Source organism: Amphiprion ocellaris, chromosome 3 (genome assembly GCF_022539595.1).
Source record: "Amphiprion ocellaris isolate individual 3 ecotype Okinawa chromosome 3, ASM2253959v1, whole genome shotgun sequence".
Lineage (NCBI taxonomy): Eukaryota > Metazoa > Chordata > Actinopteri > Pomacentridae > Amphiprion > Amphiprion ocellaris.
Window position 1 is genome coordinate 18,819,360 of NC_072768.1, and position 25,766 is coordinate 18,845,125.

Consider the following 25,766-nt stretch of genomic DNA (forward strand, 5'->3'; position numbering starts at 1 on the left):
ATCTTAAGAAAAATTCACTCAGAACTCTGATATGTTAACAGTACTAAATAAATCAATAAATACATGCATACACACAAAAATAAGTTAATACATTAACTGTGTTAAGATAAGATTTAGATTTTTAAAAAAGTTGTTTATGTTTTTGCAGAATCCAGTATTACTCACTGGTTGGTCACTACATTTTATTAGTTTGATTTCACTGTTTAAAATGATTCCACCTCTTTTCAGACAGAACCTGTGATAATAAAACAATACAAAATTTTTAGTTCCGTGTTAATAAAGCACTTAAAGCTTTAAGTATGGCTAAATGCTTTTTTCAAAATTAAATATATCACTCCTTAGGTGGTAGTGGCCCCAAGTTCAGTAAAGTTGGAAAGATATTCACAGATTCGGACTTCCAGCATCAATAACTCATTAGATATAGGTTGTCAAAACATAAACGGTGCCTCTTTCCCATTGTTGCAAGGCAGACAATGTGCTACAAGCCCAGTTTTATCAAAAGTAGCTGTCTTTCTAGCTACAGGAATAACATTGGTGTCTATGGAGTGAACAGGGTCCGTCTGCAATTTGCAAAACCGCTGCAACAGTAAAGAGAGACAAATATTCAATAACTTCACTCTTATACATTGTAGTGTCACTAAAATCACTGCAACCTTCAACTGGCTCCTGTTGACAAAGTGTTTTAACAGAAATGTAAATGCTGTAATTTGATTCTTTTAATGAACCATGTAACTTGAATGGATGTGATGCTGGTGTGACCACAGTGCACACGTCTGATGTTGCTCACAGTGGTCCAAGGGACGCTCAGGGAGTTTGTGTGTTTGCTCAGACTCATGAAAAATTACAGGGAACATTGCATGTTAGTGTGCGCAGACATTTGTGCTTCTGTGACCGTGATAAAGCATGGAAAGCGGCCTCTCAGACTGTTATTTCTAAAACAATGTGTCAGCTAACAGAGGGAACACATGCTCCACTGTACTCAGGACTTTCTTCAGGCCCGGCCCTCTGTTTATTTTTCCTGCAATGAACGGGCAGCTCAGTTTACAACAGCCACCCTAAACCTTCACTGTGGAACATCCTGCCTGCAACAGCAGTCAGACGCGCCAAGGCAGCACTGACCTTGCCAAATCCTCACCGCTTTTTGCTCAATTTGCAGAATATCCCCCTGCTTTCTTCATATGAAGCCATTTTTTTTCTGGAGACAAAAGCAGTTGTAAACTGATTTGGAGTGCATGTAAATTCTTCTGCTTTCATGTCCCAAATCCCTCTGCGTGTGACGGCTTTTATCCGTTGCGGCTCGATGGGGCTGCGAAGGGAGAAGCCTCTTTTCAAGTCGGTGCTTCAAGCTAAAATCAGAGAATAGCTTATATCCTCCAACATTATGCAGACTTCCATATCTGCAGGGCATAGAGCTGGGGTCATGCTAAAGGACCGGATGGGGTATTTGGGAGGGGTCTGGGGTGGTTTGGAGTGTGCAGTTGGGTATGCCGTCCCCCGCAATAAACCCTCACCCTCCACCTCCAGGGGCAAACAGGCTCACCTTCTGGAGATGGAGGGAGGAGGGTAAAGGAGGGAACAGTTCAGAGGGTCTAGCAGCTGGACTTTATTTAAGGGTCAAAAAGTGAACCAGAAATTGGTCTGAGGACATAAAAAAAATCCCTTTGAAACTCAGATCATATCAGTATCAGGGGTGCAGCCGTTGAGGTTTCAAAAGAAGTTTTCATTTTTTCTCTTCATACCACAGTGTGTTTTGGCCTTTGTATGTGACTGACAATTAATTACTGTAAGCATTCAAATTCTTGCATAATTGCTGTATTATTGTTTGTCCTTGCAGCATTACATCGCCTTTGACTTAGACAGCTGGAATTTGCATTGAGACAAAAAGTGGCCTGTGCTGGTTCCAAAGATAATTATCGTGCTCCTTTTGAGAAAACATCCCCCAAAAAATAATGACTTTAGACGATGATTGATGTAATTTTCTGTAGTTTACCGTCAGCGTGACAAAAATGAATATTGATGTAGGTGGGATTCATAAATAGAAGGCTTAACTGCTGCTTTTGTAGCTCAGACTAGCTTACAAAAGCCAATTTCAGACTTAGGGATAACAGTTTCGATGTGTGTTTGAGGAAACCTAAATCCTTTTATGCACTGTACTGTAGAAGTATTTGGTGTTGTCCTCCTTCAAGGCCTGCAGCTTGTATCTGGCCAGCACGAGCGGGGGGTGCTGTCCTGCTCATCAGTACCAAAACCCTGAAAGACTTGCAGAGCTTCCACCCATCCACCCACTCCTCCTTGCAAAATGTGGATCAAATTAACCCAGCAGCAGCAGCAGCAGCAGCAGCAGCAGCAGCAGCAGCAGCAGCAGCAGCAGCAGCAGCAGCAGCAGCAGCAGCAGCAGCAGCAGCAGCAGCAGCAGCAGCAGCAGCAGCAGCAGCAGCAGCAGCAGCAGCAGCAGCAGCAGCAGCAGCAGCAGCAGCAGCAGCAGCAGCAGCAGCAGCAGCAGCAGCAGCAGCAGCAGCAGCAGCAGCATTCTCCCTCGACAATCAACTGACTCTCTAAGTCCTAAAAACAGACACTTGTTTCTTCCCCGAGCCAGACATGAACTGTGTCCTCTGCTCCATGTTGTCTGCTGCTGTTTGTTTGACTCTGTCAGTTTTCTAATGACTAAAAAATTGCATTTCTCCAGAGAACAGAAAATACTCTTACAGTCTGCTTTTTAGGTAATTACCAGCAGGTGTTCTGGGACCAGAAAAGCAATACTATTCACTGAAGATGTAATATCAACACTTTTGTCACACAACTGCCCTGAGGATTTGTTTCATATTTGCTCTATTTTCCAGCTTGACTCAGGTGACTTGGTACCTATGTGTTGGTTTTGGCATGTTTTGTCTCATTAGGGTGTGAAGTTGTTTATCATACAACTGGCAGCCTGAGCTTAATTGGAGCCGGTCAGTGTCACAATTTCCTCAGTGGGGGTCCATCAGACTGTCCATCAGCTACTCTGAGCTCACTCCCAGAATAGCTGAGTCTATGTTCTTGAGGGCGAACACAGATGCTTTTCTTCTCAGTATGAGAACATTTATCTTCAGACCTGTGGTTGGGACAATGTGATGCCTGAACGCAACGAGCACACACCACATGCATACATATCCAGAACAGTGGATCCAACACCCCCCCATTTCCTGATTTGTAGCTTTGCCTTTGTGGTCAGCTGAATTCAATTTGATACAATGGCTTCCAACAGTAACCAGCTGGTGGACAAAGTATCAGGATTTCCACAATTCCAATGTCCATGTGGTTGTTATTTGTTCTGTTGATTGGTTTTCAAATGTCAAGGTCTTATCTAATAACAATCTGTAAAGGAGAAATAGATGAAAACAGGACAGAAAGTGAACAATTGCCAATTTGGCATTCTGCAGATGAACAAGTCGTTTCTTTTGGTTGTGATCATGATGGATAATGTATAATAACTCTCATCCCCACAAGTATGTTGTTTTGTTTCTGTCTTTGTCTCTGTGTTAACTCAAATGAACTGAATGTACTGCTGAAACTGACAGCCATCACCGTACAGCTGGCAACACAAGAGGACGCTTGCATTTGCCAAAGTGTGGCTAAAGATAGGTGACTCAAGCTCACACTAAAGTATGTGCATTAGTTTGCACATAGTTAGCGCCTGCTTTGTGCCTCAACAGAGCTGCTCAGTCCTACAGTACTTAATTTTTGTTAATCCAGGACTACTCCTCAGATAGGTCATCTGTTTCACAAGGCCAAAATGGCTACGCGATGGTAAAACAGAACCCAAGAAACATGAAACTTTAATTTAAACTATACCCTTCATGTAAAAATTTGCAATGATTGAATGTCTGAAATGAAGACGGCATTTCCAGTTAATAGGCAGAAATTTAGGTCCGACATTCAAAATAGAATATAATACATCTGGCCAGTCGCCATATGGCCTGATGAATCTGAATCTGGTTCTGTTAATGTCACTGACATCCTTGATAAACAAAACAACAGCATCGATTTGGCTACAGTAAATCTCTTGACCAATGGAAGAGCAGGAGGTGGGGGCTATAATGTGCACAAACCAATGTATGTGACCACTAATGAGCTAGACAGGCTTGTATGTGAGGAATGGATTAAAAATTGTGCCAAGAACCACATTTTGACATAAATATGATATATTTGGATGATAAGAACATGAAGGCACAGTGGCAAAATGGATTGTTCTGCAGAAGTGCTTTGAAATCCTCCCATGGGTGCTTTGAATTGTGTTTCCTTTGTAAAAGCTGGCTACTATTGGAATTCACTGTAAATTCAAGCTGACCAGAACCACTGTGCTATTTACCAGCCACCTTTCAAGCCTGCAGGGAATGACTTTTAAATGTTTGACTTTGGGTGGAGTGTCACTTTAACATCCATCAAGTTAATTTAACTTTAACTACAGCTGCTGAGACTGTGTGGAAACTTTGGCTAATTTCAGTACCCAAAAACTGGCCTGTTCTTGTTGGTAGTCCTGCTTTGGAAGGGCTGACTGTCTGCAGGCCAAGAGAGTTGAGCAAATCCTGTATCAAACTGTGTCAAGATGACCTTTTCTCTTTTAGCATCTTGACACCAACTAATTGCCCCAATAAATTTATTCTAATTGATTAAACATTAAAACAGGACACCACTTCTTACCTCCTTGATGCATCAGCGAGGGTTTTTGGGTCACACAGTCTTAATAAGGAACGGAAATTAGGACACCTCTCCAATTATAGCTTAACTTGTGTCCTACTGTAAGAAGAAAGCAGTGAAATATTTGTAGTTCTCTCCAAGTCTGACCTCTGGGAGAGCTTGTTTATCCTGTTCTACTTAAAGTTTATAATGTGAAGACCTTCCAATGTTAAGGAGAGCACCAGAAGTCAGACTTTAAGGTCTTAACTCTACATACACATCAAAAGGATGCCAGCTGTGTGTAAAAGAGCAATACTGGCCTGTTTTAATGGAATGGAGCATTTGCAATGCGGATATCATATAAATCAATACTTATCCCCTACAATATTGGACATATTTATGCCTGTTGATATTCCAATTTTTTCTTGCCTGCCTCAGAGGAATGTTGAAATTGCAATTTAATGTTAAATGTCTAAAGCCCTAGAATAAAAAAGCAATACAAGGCAGAAAAACAAACACATATAACTTTCAAGATCCATTTATTTGAGTTGTTACAGTACTACAGGGGCATTGGGTTGACCCAAATGACGAATTAAGACATTTTACAGGATTTTAGGAACTTTTATTGATTGTTACTCCTAAGAACACACACTCGACCACTGCCTTCACAATGAGATGATACCACTCTATTTCAGACAAGCCACGATGGTTTTGTGTGGTACGTATTGAACACAACACACAGTCCGAAGCAGGCCAAAGCATGAACACGGAGTACTTTGACAACAATTTTAAATGGCTTGATCAATAAATACAAGTATAAAAAACACATTGATAATAATTTTTCATTATCAAAAAAAAAAAGAATTTCATGAAAGATACCAAAGGCACGCAACTTAATAAACCTTGGCAGTCCAGGATCACCCGCAGACAAAAACATTAAAACTAAAATTGTGGCAATAGCCAGCAATAGTAATGAGCTGTAACGAAAATAATACTTAAATAACATAATAATACTAATTTATTATTATTGTCATAACATTATCCAGTCAAGTTTTCCTATGATTAGACTTTCTGCTAACTAACAGATATGCACCAGTTATTTCCAGTTTGGCAGAGTTAAAGTTTCATCATCAGATTATTTCATTGCTTTAGTTTTTTTTTCTCCTGGTGTTGTACCAGCATTTTGGTCCTCTCCTGCATTGGTAGAGGTGGAAATACTATTGTCAGACACTGAGACATTAGTAAGAACCCTTGCATTTTGCCAAATAAGACTTTAATTATCTGGAGGTTTTTTGCATTTTGGAAGCTGTCTGACCCACAGATGTACCAGAACAGCAGGAAATGAGATTAAACCAATTTCAGTCAGATTTGTCTGTTTTTGGAGAGAAATTCTAATACTTCAAGGAAGGAAGTATTTTTCTGCCATAACATAAAGCAATATAAAGTTTCTTATATTTTGGAAAATCAAAAACAGAAGCATAATAAAACAAAAATACTAACATAGTATAATTTTCTCACTGTAAATCCAGTTGACAATAAAATGCAATACAAAAGGCAATAAAATGCAATATAATATGCAGTGGGTCTTTCATTTGAATCAGTACCCAGGACCTTTCCTTCACACGAGCAGACCACTGAAAACATTCAACATGTGATCTTGTTCCTTGGGGTCATCTACTGCATGCTTTTCCATCTACATCATTTGATATTCTGGATGATGTCAGTCATCGTTCTCCAAGTTTTTGCTGCTTTCGAAAAGTGTAACGCACTTTCTAAGGCCATACAGAAGACACAAGTCACACACTGACCCTCAAGACAAGCTGTATCAACACCCTCCAGCATGTCAAATAGAAGAAAATAACAGAAGAAAAATAAAACAAATGCGAGGTAAAGCCAACATAGATATGATTTCATTCACCAATGGGGATTCCCGAGTTAAAGAAAAACCCAAAGGACTCTCATGAGTCCCTGATGTATACGTTCCCATGAATCATGTCAAAGCTTCATCCCATCTTTGGTATAACACAAAAACTTTCCGTCTACTCTTTCTACTCACTTTCTTTACTTTCACTAGTCTACATTACAAATCCTTCAAAAAACAAATCGAACACCTTGACCTTTCCTGTGTTTTACAGGAAAGTCCTCCGTGATCTCGGCACCGCTTCATGCATCACTGTCTTTCTCACACTTTTCTTCCCCCTCTAGATATAAATCTCTAAGCGCTACCTCCCTCTTAAGCTCAAATGAAAACAATAGCTGGCTAATTGTGCTTGGTTGACATAATGAACTAGTATTCACAGCTGGAGGGCTCAGCAACAACCGCAGATCCCACCTGTGCTGAGTGGGTCTGTGGCTGATAGAGATCTCGAGCACCAACACGTCTCCAGCCGCTGTCTGAGGAATTTGCTGTGTCATCAGCGAGCTAAAACAAACCACCTGACTTAGCTCTTTTGAAGAGCTACGGGTAAAATATTAACTAGTCCGACTATGGAAAACACCTAACATGTCTTTGGTAAAAGAAAAAAAAAATGCATCTCTCACTGAACAGCCAGTTTTATCAGGTAGCCTTGAAAATGTGAAACAACCAAGGTTAAGAGTGCCAGGCACATTCCACGACTGTGAGATGGTGTCTGCATCATCTCCCCTCTCTAGATGTCCCACTAGGTGAGCCCCTCCAGACCTCTTGTGCTGCCAGCAAAACTGTGTTCAGCCAAGCCACCTAAACTGCTGACAAACCAAACTATGGGCTTAAACACTGACAAAGAACACAAAGGAGGGTTTTTTTTCCCCCAGAGGTGGCCTGTAGATGCCAGTATATCTGTGTGTGATTGTACTTATGGAAGGAACAGGAGGGGAGAAGACGAGACTGTTTGATCTGAACTGCCTCAGTTTGACTTTTGAACCCCAACACAAGTAAAGTTAGTCAGCTGTGCTCTGAAGGCCCTGGGTCTCTCCACATTCACAAACAACATTAAAATAAGCACAACTGGTGACAGGTCGGCCTGGCTTTTCCCTCCACTTTAAGGAAATGACATACATAATTTTGTATTATGAATCAAAAAAGGCACTTCCTACATATTTCATAGTATCGTACACATATATAGGACATACGCTTTTATGAACGTATACTTGCCTGCGTGTTTTACATGCGCAGACACAGTTATATATGTTGAGTATATATATGTTTCTCATCACTGAGCAACATAATTATATATGTCAGTTCCACACAAAGAGTTGGAGACAAGGAGCTTTTGGACTCTTCCAGTAATAGCCAGCACCCACCAGTTTTGCACTTAAAACTAAAGCTACAAAATATTAATAAATAATCAGCAATGTTAGCTATTTTTGGAACAAGACCCTGGTTTGTTTGTTTTTTTTTTTTTTAAAGGAAGTAAAGATCACAAAAGCATGTGCTCTGTGTGAGTTTTAAGGTGCTTTTGTAAACTCATATTCAAAATGGGTGGTGCACAAAGAGAGCCAACCAGTTTCTGGTTTGCTGCGTTTGTGATTCTAACTTGCCTTCTTGCTGAATATGTAAACATGTTGAACACAGCAAAGTCTATGGGCGGGCCAAGAAAGCAGACTGGGTGGCATTCTCTCGTGCCAGCTTCGGCTCTCTCCCGTTCACACAACCTTAACTGAATTTTCTCTTTCCGCCAGAGAGGTGCACCTAAGTGTGTACATCTGTGTGTGCATGTGTGTGAGCATAGACATATCGTTTCCATCAAGATTTCAGCCCCTTTTTGAAAAGCCACCACCACCCAAAGGTGTATCCCGGTAACGCACCGGTCGTTAATGCTACACACAGACATCTGTACACACACATTCACACACACAGTCATGCTTAAATCCCTCTGCTTCTTCTCTCTCAGCCACCCGTCTGTTAGGTGAGGTTGCTGCTGATGTCCAGGGCTTGCTGGTACACCTGAGTCATGTCCTCCAGGTCCCCCAACAAGGAGAAGCTGCCATTGTCCCCTGGGGAGCCTTTCATTTTGGGGCCACGGCTGAACTTTGGTCCCTGCAGTGGTGGGGCTGCCTGGAAGCCCTTGAAGTTGGCGAGCTGCAGCAGGTTTTCGGCCGAGACACAAGCCCGGATGTTTGGGCGGAGGTGGGGGGTGGAAGGGTGCCACTCTGCGCCGCTGAGGGAGCTGGGCGACAGGGACAGGACGGAGCTGTCCTCCCCTACTATACTGGAGGGCCGACTCTGACTGCGGGACAGACCAGAGTCGGTTGAGGGAGGAGGCTCACCGAGGACGCTGGCCACTGCTGCTGCTGAGGGAGGCCCGCTGTAGGTGGAGTACTTGCCATTTCGCTTCAAGATGCCCTTTCTTCCCATCACTCTCTTGGGTGGGGAGCTTGCTAGCACAGACATACTGGCCCCCCCTAAAAGCTCGGAAGACTCACTGCGCTCTGGGGAAGAGTAGTACCCTGATTCCCGCTGTTGGTTGTTCTTCAAGATGCCTTTCTTGGGCAGAGAGGGCACCATCTTGGCTGGCGAGCCTCCTCCCAGAGTCGGCTCCTCTTCCTCTCGATCTGGGCTTGAGGCCTCCTCTCCCCCGTCAGCTTGTTGAGGCAGCGCTGTCTGACCCAGCTCCACCTCTTCCAGACTGGCCGACTGCTGCTCCTCAGTTACCCTGGTTTTCAGGATGCCCTTGGGTCTCTTCAGACCTGGCTTGTCCTCGGCTCCACAGTGGGTCTGTCCTGCCTCGACGTTTTCCTTCTTGGATTTTTTGGGCCTCTGGCGCCCCAGCTGGGGTATGGCTGCAGCTTTGGCCCCAGAACCACGTGGCTCAGTGCGGTTCTGCCAGTCGATGAAACGGGCCAGCATGGGCGAGCCTCCGTACTCGCGTTGGGTCTCGCAGTCACACACACTGTTCTTCCAGCCCCAGTTTACCCACCAGTGGTTAGCTATGTCCTCTACTGTAGCCCGGCGCTCAGGGTTCACCATCAGCATCCAGCGGATCAGTCCACGGGCATCTAGCAGAAAACAGAACCATCTGTAAGATGAGTCATGCTGCATGCAACTTGGCATAATAGTGCCAACAGTACAGACTATTACAGCCTTAAATGGAGAGGAGGAGTAAGTTCAACACATGTAGCAATATTTGAAGCTGTCTCGATTAAAAGTTGCCGGAACTGGCAATAATTGATACAATGATGTAATTGTTTATAATATGTTTTTTAACACAAGTTGCAATTATTCAATTTAGAGACTTTGAAAAACCGCTGCAGTCCCTTTATACCCTTAATGAAAGAATAAGTCACTAAATGTTTTAATTGATTATTTTTCCATTGTTCTATGTAAACCACAATGAATCAACAGTTAAATAACATGTCAACAGATGGCAATGACTAAAGCACCCTCACTGTCTTTGTAACATTCAGAACTGAATAATAAAGTGCATGAAAACAAAATAATTTTTCGATTTTCAGTGTTATTTTTCTATTCCAGATTGTATCATATTACTGAGGTCCTGAACCAGTTAAAACCTAAACATATTGAAGGGGTATATGTTAATATGTAAAAAAAAAAAAAAAAAAAAGTGAATAGTAAGACAGTTTTATAGCTTTGGTGATATTGAGTGTGTTTATACTATCCTGACAAAAATAGCAGCGAGTAAAGAAATATGTAGGTTCAACTACATGTGTACATACAGAGGACTCTGATCTATTTCCCATTCAGTTCAGTTTATGGACCAACATCTCAAAGAGTTTTATATTTTCTAGAATTGACACAAAAAGAGTTCTCCTTGTCTCTGTATGTGTTCCAGCTGAACTAGAATTGCCAAGTATAGTTTATGACACTGTTTTATAAAAGGCACTGGGATCAGACGTGTTTTCCTTAAAGCAAGAGTAAAGCAAACTAATGAGAAGAATCTGAAAGTACCTGAGGACTGAGTAGGCTCTTTGTACTCGCCATTGCTAATCTGGCGAATGAGGTTCTTATGGTCTCCCCCATCAAATGGCATAGTTCCATAGACCAGCGTGTACAGCAGCACCCCAAGAGCCCAGCTGTCCACCTGGAGAAAACAAAGAACTGGTCATAAACTTGTTCATTTCGTAATATGAAGAACATGTTCTGCTTTACAAATATGGCATGCACAATACATATGGTATATGTAGCAAGCACATAACACCAAAAAAAAACGGAGGTGTATTATGCAATGTAAATGGAGTCATCCAAGTCCTGTTTTGACTAGTGATCCATGTCATTAAAATTAATGTTGTGGAATGAGTTCAGCTCTGTTCAGCATCAGAGCAAAGCTTTAAGTGATGCTATGCAGTTTACTTTGACATAAATAGGCAGTCCAATCATTTTTTCACTCTAACACCATACAAGAACATCTCTGTTAAAGAGCTTGTGACACTGCTCCAAGTATCCTTCGAAGAAACAATGACACAATGCCAGCAACTCTGGTGCAAATGGCTTGCTTACACACAGAAAAATTGCCCCCACTCTCTCCTGCTCTGTCAGGCAGAAGCAAGGACTTTCTGACCACTAACTTAATGCAATGTGGCTTTCTAAGCAGTTACATAAGAGTTTGTGTCTGGGGCAGGAGGATGTGCAGAGCCATGGGGGGAAGTGGTGGGAGCGGAAGAGGGTAATGAGACCAGCAGAGATAGCAGAGTTGTGATAGTCTAAACTCCTGACAACTCGCTGGAGAGTCACTGATGACCTGTGTGTGTGTGTGTGTGTGTGTGTGTGTGTGTGTGTGTGTGTGTGTGTGTGTGTGTGTGTGTGTGTGTGTGTGTGTGTGTGTGTGTGTGAGAGAGAGAGAGAGACAGCGAGGGAGAGGGAATATGTGACAGAATAACTATGCGTTGACTGTAGTTCAGAGAGAGATGAGATGCTCTGAGGAATGTGCTACTGATGGTTGCAGCTTAAGCTTTGAGACATAGTCTAGGAAGAGGAAATCAGATAGGACCAGTTAGGGAGCTGGTGTACTTCCTTTAAGGCTCTGGACCCACGTCAAGAATGTCTCACTCCTCTGTTGCTATTGGCCCATTCCCGAGGGCGAGACAGGGCACGCACTATTGTTGTGTTCTATTTTTGTTGCCTGTGTTTGCTGTAATTTGTGGCCTCACCCCAACAGTGGTTCTGTAATTTCGATCGAAATCCGACTGCTGTAGTTTTTAGCACTCTCAAGTAAATTATAGTGAATCACGCTAAATTGAACGGTTGGACTTGAATATCTAAAAATGAAGCTTTTTTTCCCTCAGTTGCTTTCTTTCATGCAACTTATGCAGTTGTAGAGACAACACCCTACGGAATGACTCTGGACTTTCCAGATAAGAGGCTTTGGGGAGACATTTTCACTGTTTCTTTCACCAAAACTATTTGGTTAGATACTGACTTTAACCACTCCAGACTCATTCCAATCCCATCAAGCTGAAGGGAAAATGAGCAAACACTATCCTCCAGTTCTGCACTTCAAAGGATTCAAACCTTATAGGAAAAGGAGGACATTGGAGGGATGCAGACAGTATCTACACTGACCCACTGTGGGGCTGCAAGAGAAACCTCCCATTGACTGGGGACTAATCCCATTAAAGAGGCTGAAAATAAAGGCGATCGACCACTTTGTGAACGACATGACTGTGGGCGACATGATAATGATAATCACTGGTGAGATTTAATGATGAAAACTATATGAGGTGAGAGACCAAATTCACTTTCTAGGGAAGACAATAAGTTGCCAAACACACAGCTGGGGTTTTAGGTTTATTGAGCCTCACCTCTGGGCCACGGTACGGTCTCCCATTGACGATCTCTGGTGAAGCATAAAGCGGGCTGCCACAGAAGGTTTGCAGCAGCTTGTCCTTATGGTAGAGGTTGGACAGCCCAAAGTCAGCAATCTGTGGAAAGAGGGGTTTGTGTGAACTTTACACAAGCCACGTGATGGTTAATCCCTCATAAAAAGATCATTTGAGGTGAGGTATTATAGTCTGAGGGGTAACGCATCACAGATCAAGGGACAACTTACCTTAATATTACAGTTTTCATCCAGTAGCACATTTTCCAGTTTCAGATCCCTGTGCACCACTCCATTCTGAAAATGAATGAGAAAAAAAAACAACTATTGATGTATCTGTCAATTCATTATTCATGAGAGATGGATCCAAGCAATAAACAGTCCATTGTATTAAGAGATGATTTACTCTGACAAAGATAGCTTGTGGCTCTCGGGGGAAATCAAGGCAGCCTGTTGGTCTAGTATGTTTTAATTGGTCTTGTCCCCTCTAGAGTCTTTATGCTGACATCTGCTGTGATTTTCCCTTTTAAATCGACTCACACGTGTCACATAAACATGAGCCTGTAATTACCACCCTGTATGAATGTTGTTCTCACAATATCTTGGGATAAAAACAACTATGCTGTTAATGCACTGGTTTTTAAAAAAAAAAACGCAGGAATTAACATGTGGTATACAGGCAAACAGAAACCAGCTCAGATGTGGAGGAGTGACTTCACCCGTCACCCCCCAGCCTGCTTGCGCTGCTGTGCATAGCATCTCCCATTGGTTATTGTCTGGCATGGTGCTCATGTTCACATGACCGTGATTGGTGGATACAAGGGAGAAGTGGTTGCTCTCTTCTTGTGTCAGTGACTCACACCACTCCACCCGGCGGGAGGCTGCGCTTGGTGGTGATGATTCATCATTCATGGCTGTCTGGGACTCTCCTATCTGAGGACCATGACATCATCTCTATCTCCAGCTGGCAAAGAAGAGTACGACAAGAGGGGAGCCCGTCCAAATAAGCCCAGGGACCTTGGGGTTTTTGATGGGAGTCAGTGAGGTGTGGAACAGGGCTTGACATGGGTGTGGCCGGATTAATCTCTGGGGGAAAGCTGTGGGGGTATCTCGGGACATACATCAGTGCGTGTGGAAACCGATGAGCACAGAATTAATGTGGGGCTTGTTTGTTGCACAGCATTGTAATCGGAGCGTAAGCCTGAATTAAACTGGCCTGTGTTCCATCTTCACTCAGAAACAGATGACTCCCTAAGACCTGTGCGCCAAGAAAAGCATACTGTGTAGGGCCTGCAGATTAACTGGCTATATGGCTGACTGTGTAGACGGATGGTTAATGTTATAATACGCCTGGAAAACAAAGTCTGGATGTATGTGAGAGAGGCTTTGAGAAATTTCAAGTGACCAGAAAATGGATGTGTGTGTTTCTCTTTGTGGAAAGTATGGAATGGGGTTTCTCACCTTGTGGCAGTGGTGCACAGCAGAGACTATCTGTCTGAAGAAGTGTCGCGTCTCTCGCTCACTCAGGCGCCGACGCTCGCTGATGTAGTCATACAGCTCGCCCTTGCTGGCATACTCCATCACGATCACGATCTTGTCCTTGTTCTCAAACACTGACAAGTGATAAGGAAATAATTGGAATCCATTAATATCTCATTTCAGAAAAATGTATCTATATTAATGGCAACAGGAATGGGAGGACGAATTCTAAAGTCCTTTCAGGTTCATTCTATCATGTTACAAAAAATAAATAGCAATGGTTATGTAAATAGCAGAGTAAACTAGATTGCCCCCCTTTTAGTTTTGGAGCAGGAATCCAAATTCCAGAAGAGCACATGACAGCTCTACACTTCTCCCAGGGTTACATCACCCGAACCCCACCTCATGTGTCTGGCTCCTTCACAACATGGCAGGGAGGGGCTGTTAACTCAATCAAGCCCACTCCTCAGAGACCCGAGCAAGCAGAGCGAAAGTAGTGACAACAGACTAAAGACTAAGAACCAAACTGTGAAGAGAAAGATTTAGCTTCATGGACAGAGGGTCTGCTAGAGGGTGAAATGATGCCCTTGACATACCATGGTTCAATTTCACATCCTGTCTCCACTTTTCACAACAGTCTCACATATGTCTCACCACCAATCTGAGTGTGGGACTAGTGATTGACCACGCCATGCAATGCTTTACTTATAAGTGATTCACGACTCAACACAGATAAGAGCATCCTCTTTCATGGTGTAATTAACTTGCCTCTGTTGTATTTATGTATGTGAATCATAATGGAAACCAAGCAGTATGTCTCAGCAGTGACAATATACTGTGTCTTCTGTTAAAGAGCAGCCACTGACTTTATGCAACCAAAGCAAACCCAGAATAAGGATAGAAATCAATGCTGGGTAATTCAGCTGTAACCTGACTTTTAAAATCTACAGAAACATGAATAGAAATGTAGATTTGCTACACATCTGCTGACGGTTGAAAGAAATGCTATTACAGTTGTATTACTGTAAGACATTGCTATCCAAATGTAGTTCACCGAACATATCATTCTGTGTCAGTTTTTAGCCTTCTGCTGTATAATTTCAGCTTGGCAACATACCTCATACTCCTTGGCATGAAGAGAATGACAGTGGTTAGTTGGAGAGAGGAGGAGAGGGAAAAAAAAGACCATGGAGGCACTGAGGAGATGACAACAACACAGTCAGCCATGTTGCTACATATTGTGTGTGTTGATTTTCCCACACAGCAGGGTCACCAGGGGTGAGGGCCTCTGCTTTCTGCACCCTTGAGTGAGCACCTTCATCGTCTGTCACACTACTTTCCTCAGGGGCCTCCCTTCCCTCCCTCACTCCCTCCCTGCCAGGGTCCTTTTAAAGATATAATCCTCTACAAAAACACACAGTTACTGAGTGATGGTAACCCTCCTTATTCTGACTGTCTGGCTGCTCGGGAAGTGACAGAAGGGATGTAAGCCAAGCACTCTGGAGGGCAGAGCAGATTCAGGCCCCCGATTGCCGGACTGAGTGGTGACCTGGGGTGTCATTCGCAGCGATCCTTGGTGAAGTTGTGCACGGAGAGCCAATTCTCAGCTTGCACTCCCATTTACCTTCGACCCATGGTGCTGAAGTAATTACCTGGCTTACATAACTTGGGTTTGTTATGGCCTGTTGGGTATGCCGGCCATCACTACAGCCTTGCTGTCACTCACTGGGCTTTGTTCATAGGTCAGGTCCTCACATCTGACTAATTAGCACCTATTGTCCTAATATTTGCACTGATGATAGACTGCTGTCGCAAACTTGCACAGGGGACAAGAAGCAGAGTACTATCGCAAAGTGTAATACAGAAACCAGGAGGAATACTACTAATATGGAAAATACAAAAATACATATTTTTCGGATTTAGGTTTCTCGGTGATGAGTACCTCGAGGTCATTACTTGAATTGACCATATTTACTGAACATCTAGGTCATCAGAAGTATGCTTATTTACGTTCTTGCAAAAAGCTACATTAGAGGACTGATAACACTCTCATAGCTGTGTGTATATGTGAAGCTACAGACAGCAGCCAGTTAGCATAGCTTAGCATAAATTCTAGGAGCATGAAGCAAACCTGTTTTACAGAGGGTTATATGTCAGACAATAGACTACATAACTGGCTGCTGATTGTAATGTTATATTTTCTGTACAGACATGAGAAAGGGTAGCCTCAGTCTCTTTACTGTATTGTAAAAAAGCAAATAAGCCAATTTCCAATAATTCCTATAATTCGTGTCATTCGTAGCTCTACAGCATCTGTCTATACATGCACAAACATGGTAAGTAACATGTTATTTGGATGTATCAATTTGTATATTTACAGCATTCTTTGGAGTTGACTAGTTTCTCTGAAAGGAGCACAATAAGATACACGATTAGGCCTGAGGAGCAAAGACCAAAATCCACTTTTAAATGCCCCACACAGCATGCTGATGGATGCAGAATGTAAGGGAGTGGTAAAAATCAATCTTCACGCACACATCTGGTTCAGCTTTGCTTCATACAAGGCAGTTAGCAGGGGCTGTTGAAGAGGGTGTTGCCGGATACACAAATCTCTGGGCCTCCTATACATCTCTAAAGCAAGGCTGGGCGGAGGCCAGGCCACAACAGTAAACGCTGGGTTTGAGGAGAAACACCAAAGAGCAAGAGCAATGAGTCTGGTAGAGTTTGTTGGTGGAGTAGGCTGCATATAAAGGAAGGCAGCACACAAAGGAACAGCATACAGGCTCGTCAGAGTTTATAAAGTTGGGTGTACTTTTAATCATTCTCTTTGAAAACACATAAAACTCAGCTGCACTTCAGCCCTGCAGCTGACTGCTGGCACGTTCCCATGACAAATAGTGATGTTTGTTGCATATCCACGTTGCTGATAACAACCTGGGGACTTTGAAACTGAACAAAGAGCAGCGGGTAAGCCAGTCTGAGCAGTGGCACACAACCTGCTGCCATTGTGCCAGGGCAGCTATCCTGAAAAGGGCATTGAATCTGTTGCTTTGTTGACATAGGCATAAAAATAGTCACGAGTCACATATCATATGAGACCAGCTCACACATTAGTGCCTTGTGACTTTAAATGTCTGCAAATAGGCTCAGACTACAATTATAAGAGATGATTAATTGCCAGCAATATGTTGAAAAAATTCAATGGGAATTGTTCAACTTTTACGCTCACAATTAATTCTAATCTCTGTTTACTTACAGTGGGGTTAAGGTCATGCAAAAGGACCCATATCAAAAAAAGAAGGTCCTAAAGAATAAATACGCGTGCTGTCTGAGCTTGATTTGAGGGCTTTGATATTTAGAGGGTTGTTTCCTGAGGTAGATATATGTTGACGTTGCTCCAAGGAAGGATTAGGGCCTTTCCTCCCACTGCATAGCACTGGTCCAGAGTCAGACAAGGTGCAAGCCTGGGTGACTGAGGTCAATCCAGTATCTCCCTTGTACACATACTCTCATACACTGATACATTGACATTCATATATATATATATATATATATATATATATATATATATATATATATATATATATATATATATATATCACCCCCTGTGCACATCTTTGGACTGTGCAAACACACACATGCACAAGCACAGTCTGGTTCCCAGCTGCAGTTGTCTCTAAGCATCAGCAGATGTCTGGCCCTGAGATCAAGACCAGAGTAGACAAGGGATGAGACCTCTTAGATGTGGGAGAGGCAATCCCTTAGAATATCACCCCTCTTATAAACACAAACTTTCAGCACACACATGTACGCACACACACACACACGCGCGCACACACATACATACGTACACACACACACACACACACACACACACACACACACACACACACACACACACACACACACACACACACACACACCCACACAAATCTAGATGCACATCGTCAAAGCCATCCAGACTTTTACTGGCCCAGGCAGCCAGACAGAGAAGATGAATAACATCCCAGAGCTGTAGTCCAGGACTTATTATGACATCTGCATGTCATAACACGACAGTCCTGCAGCTTGGCCACTAGTGCTAAATGAGCTGAGGGAGGGAGAGTTTTGAACTTTTGTGTTTTTGTTTATGTGTGTTCAAGTCAAACCTGTGTCTATGATTTGTCATGTGTGCGTGTGTTTCCAGACATGACCCTCACCTTCATATATAGAGATGATGTGTGGGTGGCGGAGGGATGACATGATCTCAATCTCTCGGCGGATGTGCACCATGTCCTGTTCATCCTTGATCTTCTCCTTCCGAATTGACTTGATAGCCACCTGGAAACAGGAGACAGAATACACTTTGATCAAATGACTTATAGCAACATAAAATTTGAATTTCGCAGTAAAAGAATTTAGGGTTCAAAGTAAAAGACATCTTGAGAGCAACATGTGTAATAGTTTAAAACACAAGTCTCTTTATTCAAATAAACCGATTACAGAAATGTGTCTTTAAAACAGGACTAAAAGATAATGCATTTATGTCACATGCATTATCTTATCAGGGAACTTTAAAAATGTACATGACGCTTGCACAGTCTGCACACTGTGATGTCTGTCTGTCGTAGTAAAAACATTGCTCAATCTCTTTCTCAAAAAAACTCATCAACCTCACGTAACTCCCCTTTCAGGGGCCCTATGAGGTCTGTGTGATAACCTCTGACCTCAACAAGTCTTGCTGACATACCAGCCAGGGTCTAACAGAGATGTAATCCCAGTTCTACACTGTGTAATTTACTCTGCACGAAGTGAAGGTGAAAAAGAACCAAACACCTGGTGCCGTCATTGTTCTGTACTCTAACGTGGCTTAGACAACAATTTAACCAAGCATTAGTCAGCATTAAAGCTTAGACTATGATAAGTGCAGCCAGCCCCTCTAACAGAAACACCAGAAGGCAGATTCACACAGTGAAACATGGTGGTTTCCATAGCAACCATCTACCTAGAAACAGCTGTTGGGAAAGACATAGAACTAATCAGCTGTGTCCAAAATCACCCCCGTACACTTATTCTTAGCTTCGTATATCTATTAGATTAGTAGCGCTATGTGCTAAATGCTAATGCCAGCATGCTAACATGCTTATAGACCTTAGTGTGTTAGCATTAGCAGGCCAACACTGTGTATTAGCATTGCGTACAGCTTAGTACAGCTTAGGTTGTTGGAAATGTTATTATCTTTCTGGAATGCAGTCATAAAAAAGTGCTGGACAAATTAAAATTCTGGCTGAGTGCGAGAGAAAAGTTTAGGAATCTTGAAAGTTACTCCAGTTCTTCCAGTGGGGACCATGGATGTCAATGCTAATTTTTGTGGCAATCAATCTAACAATTATGGAGGCATTTCTCTCAAAACCACAAATGTGAACCTCATGGTGGCGCGAGTGAAAAAAAGTCAGAGAATACAGGAAAGTCAGTTGGCTTCTCCCTCTGGACACTCTCAGTGTCTGTGCAGTATTTTATGGTAATCTATTTAAATGTTGTTGATATATGTCAGTCTGTACCAAAACGGTGGATGAACTGAATGACCAGCCAACACTATCATCCCTGGAGAATATAAGTACCACGAGTATCATGAAATAGAGGTGCGCAAGGTGTTAAATGTTCACAATCTCTGGAGGAAGGAAGGAAGGAAGGAAGGAAGGAAGGGAGGCCTGGAGGTTAGAGTGCTCCTCCATAAATCAAACTGTCAGTATTAACCTGCACAGCCATGTTTCCTCCCTTGTCAAAAAGTCCTTGAGAAGACACTAATCACCACCCAGCGTCTTATTTTTAGTCATTCTTATTAAGAACCAGTAATGGCCTACAATTGAAACAGCCTGAAATGCTGGCCTGCTGAGAACTTTATGGAGGAACCAGGAGAATGGGGGGTCGAGGAAGTGATTCAGTCTACTCACTTTGCCAAATGAGCCTGTTATAGGAGATTCAACAGTCAACAATGCCATCTGAGTTGATGATTTTTCATTGTCAAGGCAATGTGACCACTGAAACTGGATGAACTCAATCCGCTAACCTATGCACTCCAAAAATGACAAGTTAGCGACCTTCTCCAAATAAACCAATAGAGAGTACACAGACTAGCACATCACTCTAATTGTAGCCTAAACATTCTGGATTGAGTCCTGGGTTTCCTTTGATCAGGCCCATATAGAGTCTGTTCACTCTGAATTCTGTTAGTTTAAACTTTTGTCCTCTCCTAGCTAAGCTGCAGTATTTGGAGGAGCCCAGCTTTATTCCATGCAGCAGAAACCACAGGCAGTAGCGAGTGCCAAGCTAATTACCGTGTACATCAATAAAAATAACCCCAAACCGGAATAGCTCCTATCCAGAGCACGCCTTGATTACATAGAATTTAAAGAAATTAAACCATAATAAACAAGCCAGGGTCCAGGGGGTTCACATGCTGTGTTCATAATTGGTAAAAGTTGTTTGTGTCTTAACACTGATGGTTTCCCTTACCTCATCAGAATCATCAAGATTTTATCACTGACCCCCAAAACGTGTGTAACATTTTTAACTTTGGTGGTGAGCAGTCAAACACAATGTGAGTCACCTTTTTGGATTTGATGCAGGAATTCATTCAGGAATTCCTTAATTTAGGAAACAACTGAGAAATGGCCTAAAAAAAAGTTACATGCAAAGGCAAGTAAAATGTCTCAGCATGACTGCTGCTGAAAACCAAAGTATTTTTTTCTTCTCCTAGAAGGACGGTAATCAATCTTCAACAGTCATTATCTTAATTCTACACTGTATGCTAACTCAGTGAAAGAGCCAGCTCTCCCACACTGGGCTTGAGACAAAGCCAGGTATCTCTTGTGTATCTCCTCATGTTCTCTTGCCCTGACCCCGATGTGGATCATTAAACAGGACTGCAGATCAGCCACTTGCCAGCTGGCCGGGCAGGCTGACACAGCTACGCTTGTCCTTAAGTGGATCCCTATTACTGTCACTCACAGTAAACAGGCGCTGCACTGCTGCCCACGCCGGCCCCTGCCAGGTATGGGGTGGCCTCATCTGCCCGCCCCCCGATTCTGACCCAACCCTTGTTCTCAAAAGAGCTTGTTTGAAGTGAAAGTCCATGTCTCGCTTCAGTGGAGCTTGACATCTTCCTGCACTTTCTCAGGCCATTAAAATAGATGAAGTATTCATCACAAGCTTGTCCGTCCCTGCATTGTTTAAAGATCATGATCATCTGTTGTGTCGACTGTGTGTCTGAGTCAGAGTTGGTGGGGGATAAAGAGGAGAGAGGGAGAGAGTGAGTGGGAGGAGGAGGCCCGTCAATTTTCCAGAGAACTATATTCTCAAACACAGCCAGGAATCATAATACCTCATCAGCGGCACCGCATATAGCAGAGGAATGTTAGTGTTTTCCCCTCTTGCGTACCTCCCCATTGAATCCATTGTTGGGGAATGATGTAATCTGGTGCTTTAAGCTCATATTAATATGACTCTGTATCCACTTTAACTGAGGCTGTCCCTCCCTTGTTATGGTAGTGGGCTTCCCTGTATCTCTGGGGTAACTGCTCACCCCCTCTTGTCTGTGATGGATCCTCCATACAGGATATTAACCTTCCCCTCCAATCTCATTTCCTGCTGTGGATGGCCTTTCATGTGTCAGAGTCCATTTTAGGCCTGCCTGTCACCACGACCTTTTCACTACAGTCATCCAGACGGCATACAATACATTAAAACTCCCACAGTGTCTTTCTGTCTCTCTCACAAGTATACAAACATGGAACACATCTCCTGGTGTCATGCACAGTCATGAGCTGGTACATATGTCACATATCTCCACTATGATCTTTGTGATCAATTGCACTTCATATAACGTTGGGCTTCCATTAAGCTGCCAAGCAGTATGAGATTTTGCTGTCCAGATTAAAACAGACAGTCGCTCAGTTCTGCTTTTGCTGACACACTGGATGTGCCCACATCTAATCAATCTTCCTCAAGTGCCTACAGTTCATTCCCACACATGTGCGCACACACACACACACACACACACACACACACACACACACACACACACACACACACACACACATACACATTCACACAACTTCCTCAGTTTATCACCTCGCACTGCTTTTCTCATTGTGTTCGTGGAACGAGGCAGGAAAAGGTGCAGGGAGACGACATGGTTGCGTAACAGTCTCGCCATGCAGCTGTATCTGCCATACAGACACAAGGGACTTCCTCTGGGTCAGAGGTCAAGTAAACTCTAACAACACAGTGCCGGATGCATGTGACCCGTGAGGTGGCTGGCAGTCATGCACTGCCGATACTCCACGTGCAGAGACGTTGCTTCTTCAAGGACTTCCTCAAGACATACAGGCTCTGACATGAAACACAGTGATAGAGGGAACTGGAGGTCCTATACTTTTCTATTGCAAGTTGAAGTTGAATGCTATGCTCATCACAGTGCTGTAGATAGTAGAGGAATAGAAGGCACTAGGCTACAGAGTTTTGACATTTTTTTTGAAACATTGGAAATGTAGACCATGTTAACCAAAGTCAACCATATGAGATCAAATAAAACCTTGACCTTTTACCACAGTCAAATACTTGACAAGTAGGACAAGAGAATATGCTCTACCAGAGGGTTTATGGTTACTGTATTGAACATTCTTTTGCCAGTAGCTATGAAACATTTGGAGACACTGTTGACCTGTGCTAAGTTTCTCCCTGGCATTTGTAGCACATGGAAAGTTCCTCATGCCCTGCCAGAGTGGGCACAGGGGTCATATTTTGCCACACATGGAAATTTGGAGAGGTGTGCGGGTCTGCTGGGACATAACAGCAGATGGTGGGTTTTCTATGACGAATACAGCTAATCAGTTTAAATACAGCAACAGAAAGTGACAGACTGACCCATTCAAACACACTCACACAGTACAATACTGTGTGAGTAAAGGACTGACTGTGCAGAAGTGTGCAAACGTCTTAGATGCTAATAGCACCATATAAAATAATGTGATAATTTTTTGTACTCATCAGTTCACTACATGCAAGGAAGTAAATAAAAACAAAATCAATTGAGTATGACCTTCCATTCCATTTAAATTTGGCAGGTAAGTTGTTCCAAGCATCTTGAAGAATCTGCCACAGCTCCTCTGTAGATCTGAGTTGTCTAATTATAGCTTGTCATGTGCAGCAGAATGAATCTGAGACCTGATCATACGCCTCCCTGGTGAGATGGATAAGGATTTAAGCATTTAAAGAGTTTTAAACTTCTGCAGTCTTGCAGGTCTAAAATATTTTAAAAATGTGAACAGGTCTTGGTTGTATCTCTGGGGGAATTTTTGGCTGCTTTGGGGATGTTTACGGGAGTCACATCAGTCTGTCAGTAGCTGGATTTGCACTTCAGCATCCGGTCGTGAGGCCCTGCACAGGACAAAGCGTGTGCAATGCAGCTCTCTGGCCCCGTGGGCCTTTTTGGAGCATGGGGGGAATTCCCAGTGGGGGAAGGACATGCACACGCCTCTGAGGGCAACAAACCACTTGATTTCGGACCGGTACTGTTTGTAGTGGCTAGTAAAGGGTGCTACAGAAGCAGAGCTGTACCTGTGTAGTAGACTACTGTCTACTATCAGGGTCCAGCCCCCTCAGCCCAGACATACATTGTACTTTGTGAATAGGAAGGGAAAGATCTCAGGGTTTTCTTTGCCACTGGGTGCTTTCCTGAAGGAGAACCGGGTGTGTTACCTCTGTATCTATACTTATGCAGAGACCCTTCAGTTTTTCACAAAGGCAGTGGGAATTAACTGAACTCTACTCTGCAGATCCACTTCTATCCAATAATTGACAAAATAACCTAATTACAGTAAAGCAAACGCCATCGCGGGTGTTTCAAAAGTATGCATGTATTAAAGTGTGCTCACTAAAAGCCTCATGCCAGATGTTTACAGCTGTGTAAGTGGCTCACCTCTCTGCCGGAGTGTCTCTCAATGGCCTTCTTGACTTTGCCATAGGTGCCTCTTCCCAGTGTCTCCAGCAGCTCGTAGCGGTGTTTCAGGTTGTGCTTATGGTGGTGTTTCTTCACGCCCGAGTTCCTCCGTCCATCGCCGCCTGCCGGGGTCTCCTCAGGTGAGCAGCCGGCAGGTGGAGGTGGAGCCGGGGCTGGGGGTGCAGGGCAGAGGTCACCCAGCGCCGGTTTGCCCGCTGAGCTTTGGCCTTTTTGGGCGTGGGGACGGGTGACCCCCCGGTGGGGCGATAAATAAGCGGTTTCCATCTCACTAGGGAACAAGCTTCCCACTGTTAAATATTTCAAACTACCTACTTAATAAAATTGATAATATAATACTTATAGGCCTAATAATAGTGATAATAAATAAATAAATTACAAGGAATAACGCTAGTCATGTTATCACGTGTGGAAAACAGCATTTCCAGATTGTCTCGGTTGATCAGTTGGCTTTGATCAAAGTGAAGAGACGTCTCTTCCTACCTAATCATGTTATTATCGCTATATAATCAATCTGCTAACGCATTACTAACGGAGCACAAAGGTTTAAAAGGATCGCACCATAATAAAGGCTCTCCTCTATCCTATCACTGGATTAAAATTAATTCTAGTGCCAATATTGTAATAACAAAAAAAAAACCCTCCTGTGATCAGATTTCGACAGCGGTCTGCATGCCAAGAAGCTGAACACACTTTCGATTCAAAGACGCTATTGGCTATAATATAAGATCAGGCTCCATCCCATTAAAAAAAAAAAAAAAGAAAGAAAAATAAATCGGTCTGATCTCCTCACTCCTCAATGGACTAACATGCTCTAGCTGTGGTTAATTCACATTATCTGTCGTGCTGAACGCTGCCAACATCACGAGAAAGGCGAGAAAGCTGCGACGAAACCGGCGTTTTGGATGAAGATGACCCTCATTTTGTCCCCGGCCCAGGTACAGCTCCTCATTCATCGGGACTCTGTCTATTGTGCCCCTGCAGGCTCCGAGCCGTGGTCAGCCGTGCTGGAAGTGCGCTGGGATAGGACACTATCTCAAGCTCAGTCGCTCTGGATATTGCCATGGTCGTTTCGCTGCTCCCCCTCTAATTCTTCTCCTTCTTCTTCTCGGTGCGCCCTGCTTCTTCTTCTGTTTCTCCTTCTTCCCTTTTCTCTCTCTATCCTCGGCGTGAGGGGCTGTGGAGGAGGAATGCGAGAGGATCCGAGACCGGAGGCGGAGTTTAGGCAGACCTCCTCCTTCCTTCTCTGTCTTTTCTTTTCCCTTCTCTCTCTTTGTGCTCTCATCCCCTCTCACATCTCTGATATGACTGATCAGGGGCGTAGCCAGGGATCATGTGTGCAGGAGGTTAGCCCCAACCCCCCCAACTCTCTCCTTCAGTGTCTTATGGCCACACAGTCCAAGGATTACATTTAAACACCATCTCCATCCATAGTTGTCACCTAAACTATTGTGCATTTGTTTGTATGAGACTTAACCTGTAATGTACAAAGGAATAGACATATTTGAAAATAAATAGAAAGACAGAGCGATAAACACTTCATTTATCCCCTTGGGTAAATTCAAGTATTCAGTAGGTCACACACGTTACAATTAAAACAAAAAAGAGGAAACTAATGCATAAACAATGTGCAATTAATGTGCAAAAAGAGCAGGTAGAAGAAATAATGTGCAAAAATTGCTGGTATTTACAATAACTGTAATACTATTTTCTTTTTTCTTCCTAGCAGAGGCGGCCGATATTCACTCTCAGTTCGAACTAGTAGATATTATTTATATCTGTCAGCCTTAAAGCTTAACAAAAGTAGGCCTATGACACAAAAAGCCTGAAACTGAGAGTAAACATATTCCACAAAATATACAGATAACATTAACATA

At 43.1% G+C, this 25,766-nt stretch overlaps 1 protein-coding gene across 1 annotated transcript; it reads right to left on the reverse strand.

Moving 5' to 3' along the window:
• Window positions 1-5,178: 5,178 nt before the first annotated feature.
• nuak1b (NUAK family, SNF1-like kinase, 1b) lies at window positions 5,179-25,143 on the reverse strand. Its single transcript, XM_023277154.3, has 7 exons — window positions 23,851-25,143; window positions 18,089-18,209; window positions 13,872-14,023; window positions 12,642-12,707; window positions 12,394-12,513; window positions 10,544-10,676; window positions 5,179-9,633 (listed from the first exon to the last, which is right to left on the reverse strand). The coding sequence occupies exons 1-7, from the start codon at window positions 24,154-24,156 to the stop codon at window positions 8,540-8,542; spliced, it is 1,992 nt and encodes a 663-aa protein (XP_023132922.2). The 5' UTR covers window positions 24,157-25,143; the 3' UTR covers window positions 5,179-8,539.
• Between the last annotated feature and the right edge of the window lie 623 nt (window positions 25,144-25,766).

What these genes read in the sequence shown, in the direction of transcription:
- nuak1b (XM_023277154.3), bottom strand. Translation starts at nt 24,156, where the DNA reads ATGGAAACCGCTTATTTATCGCCCCACCGGGGGGTCACCCGTCCCCAC. An exon ending in ATGAAAACTGTAATATTAAG is followed by an intron (nt 12,514 to 12,641) that starts GTAAGTTGTCCC and finishes CTCTTTCCACAG; the next exon opens with ATTGCTGACTTTGGGCTGTC. An exon ending in GACCGTACCGTGGCCCAGAG is followed by an intron (nt 10,677 to 12,393) that starts GTGAGGCTCAAT and finishes TGTTTTCTCCAG; the next exon opens with GTGGACAGCTGGGCTCTTGG.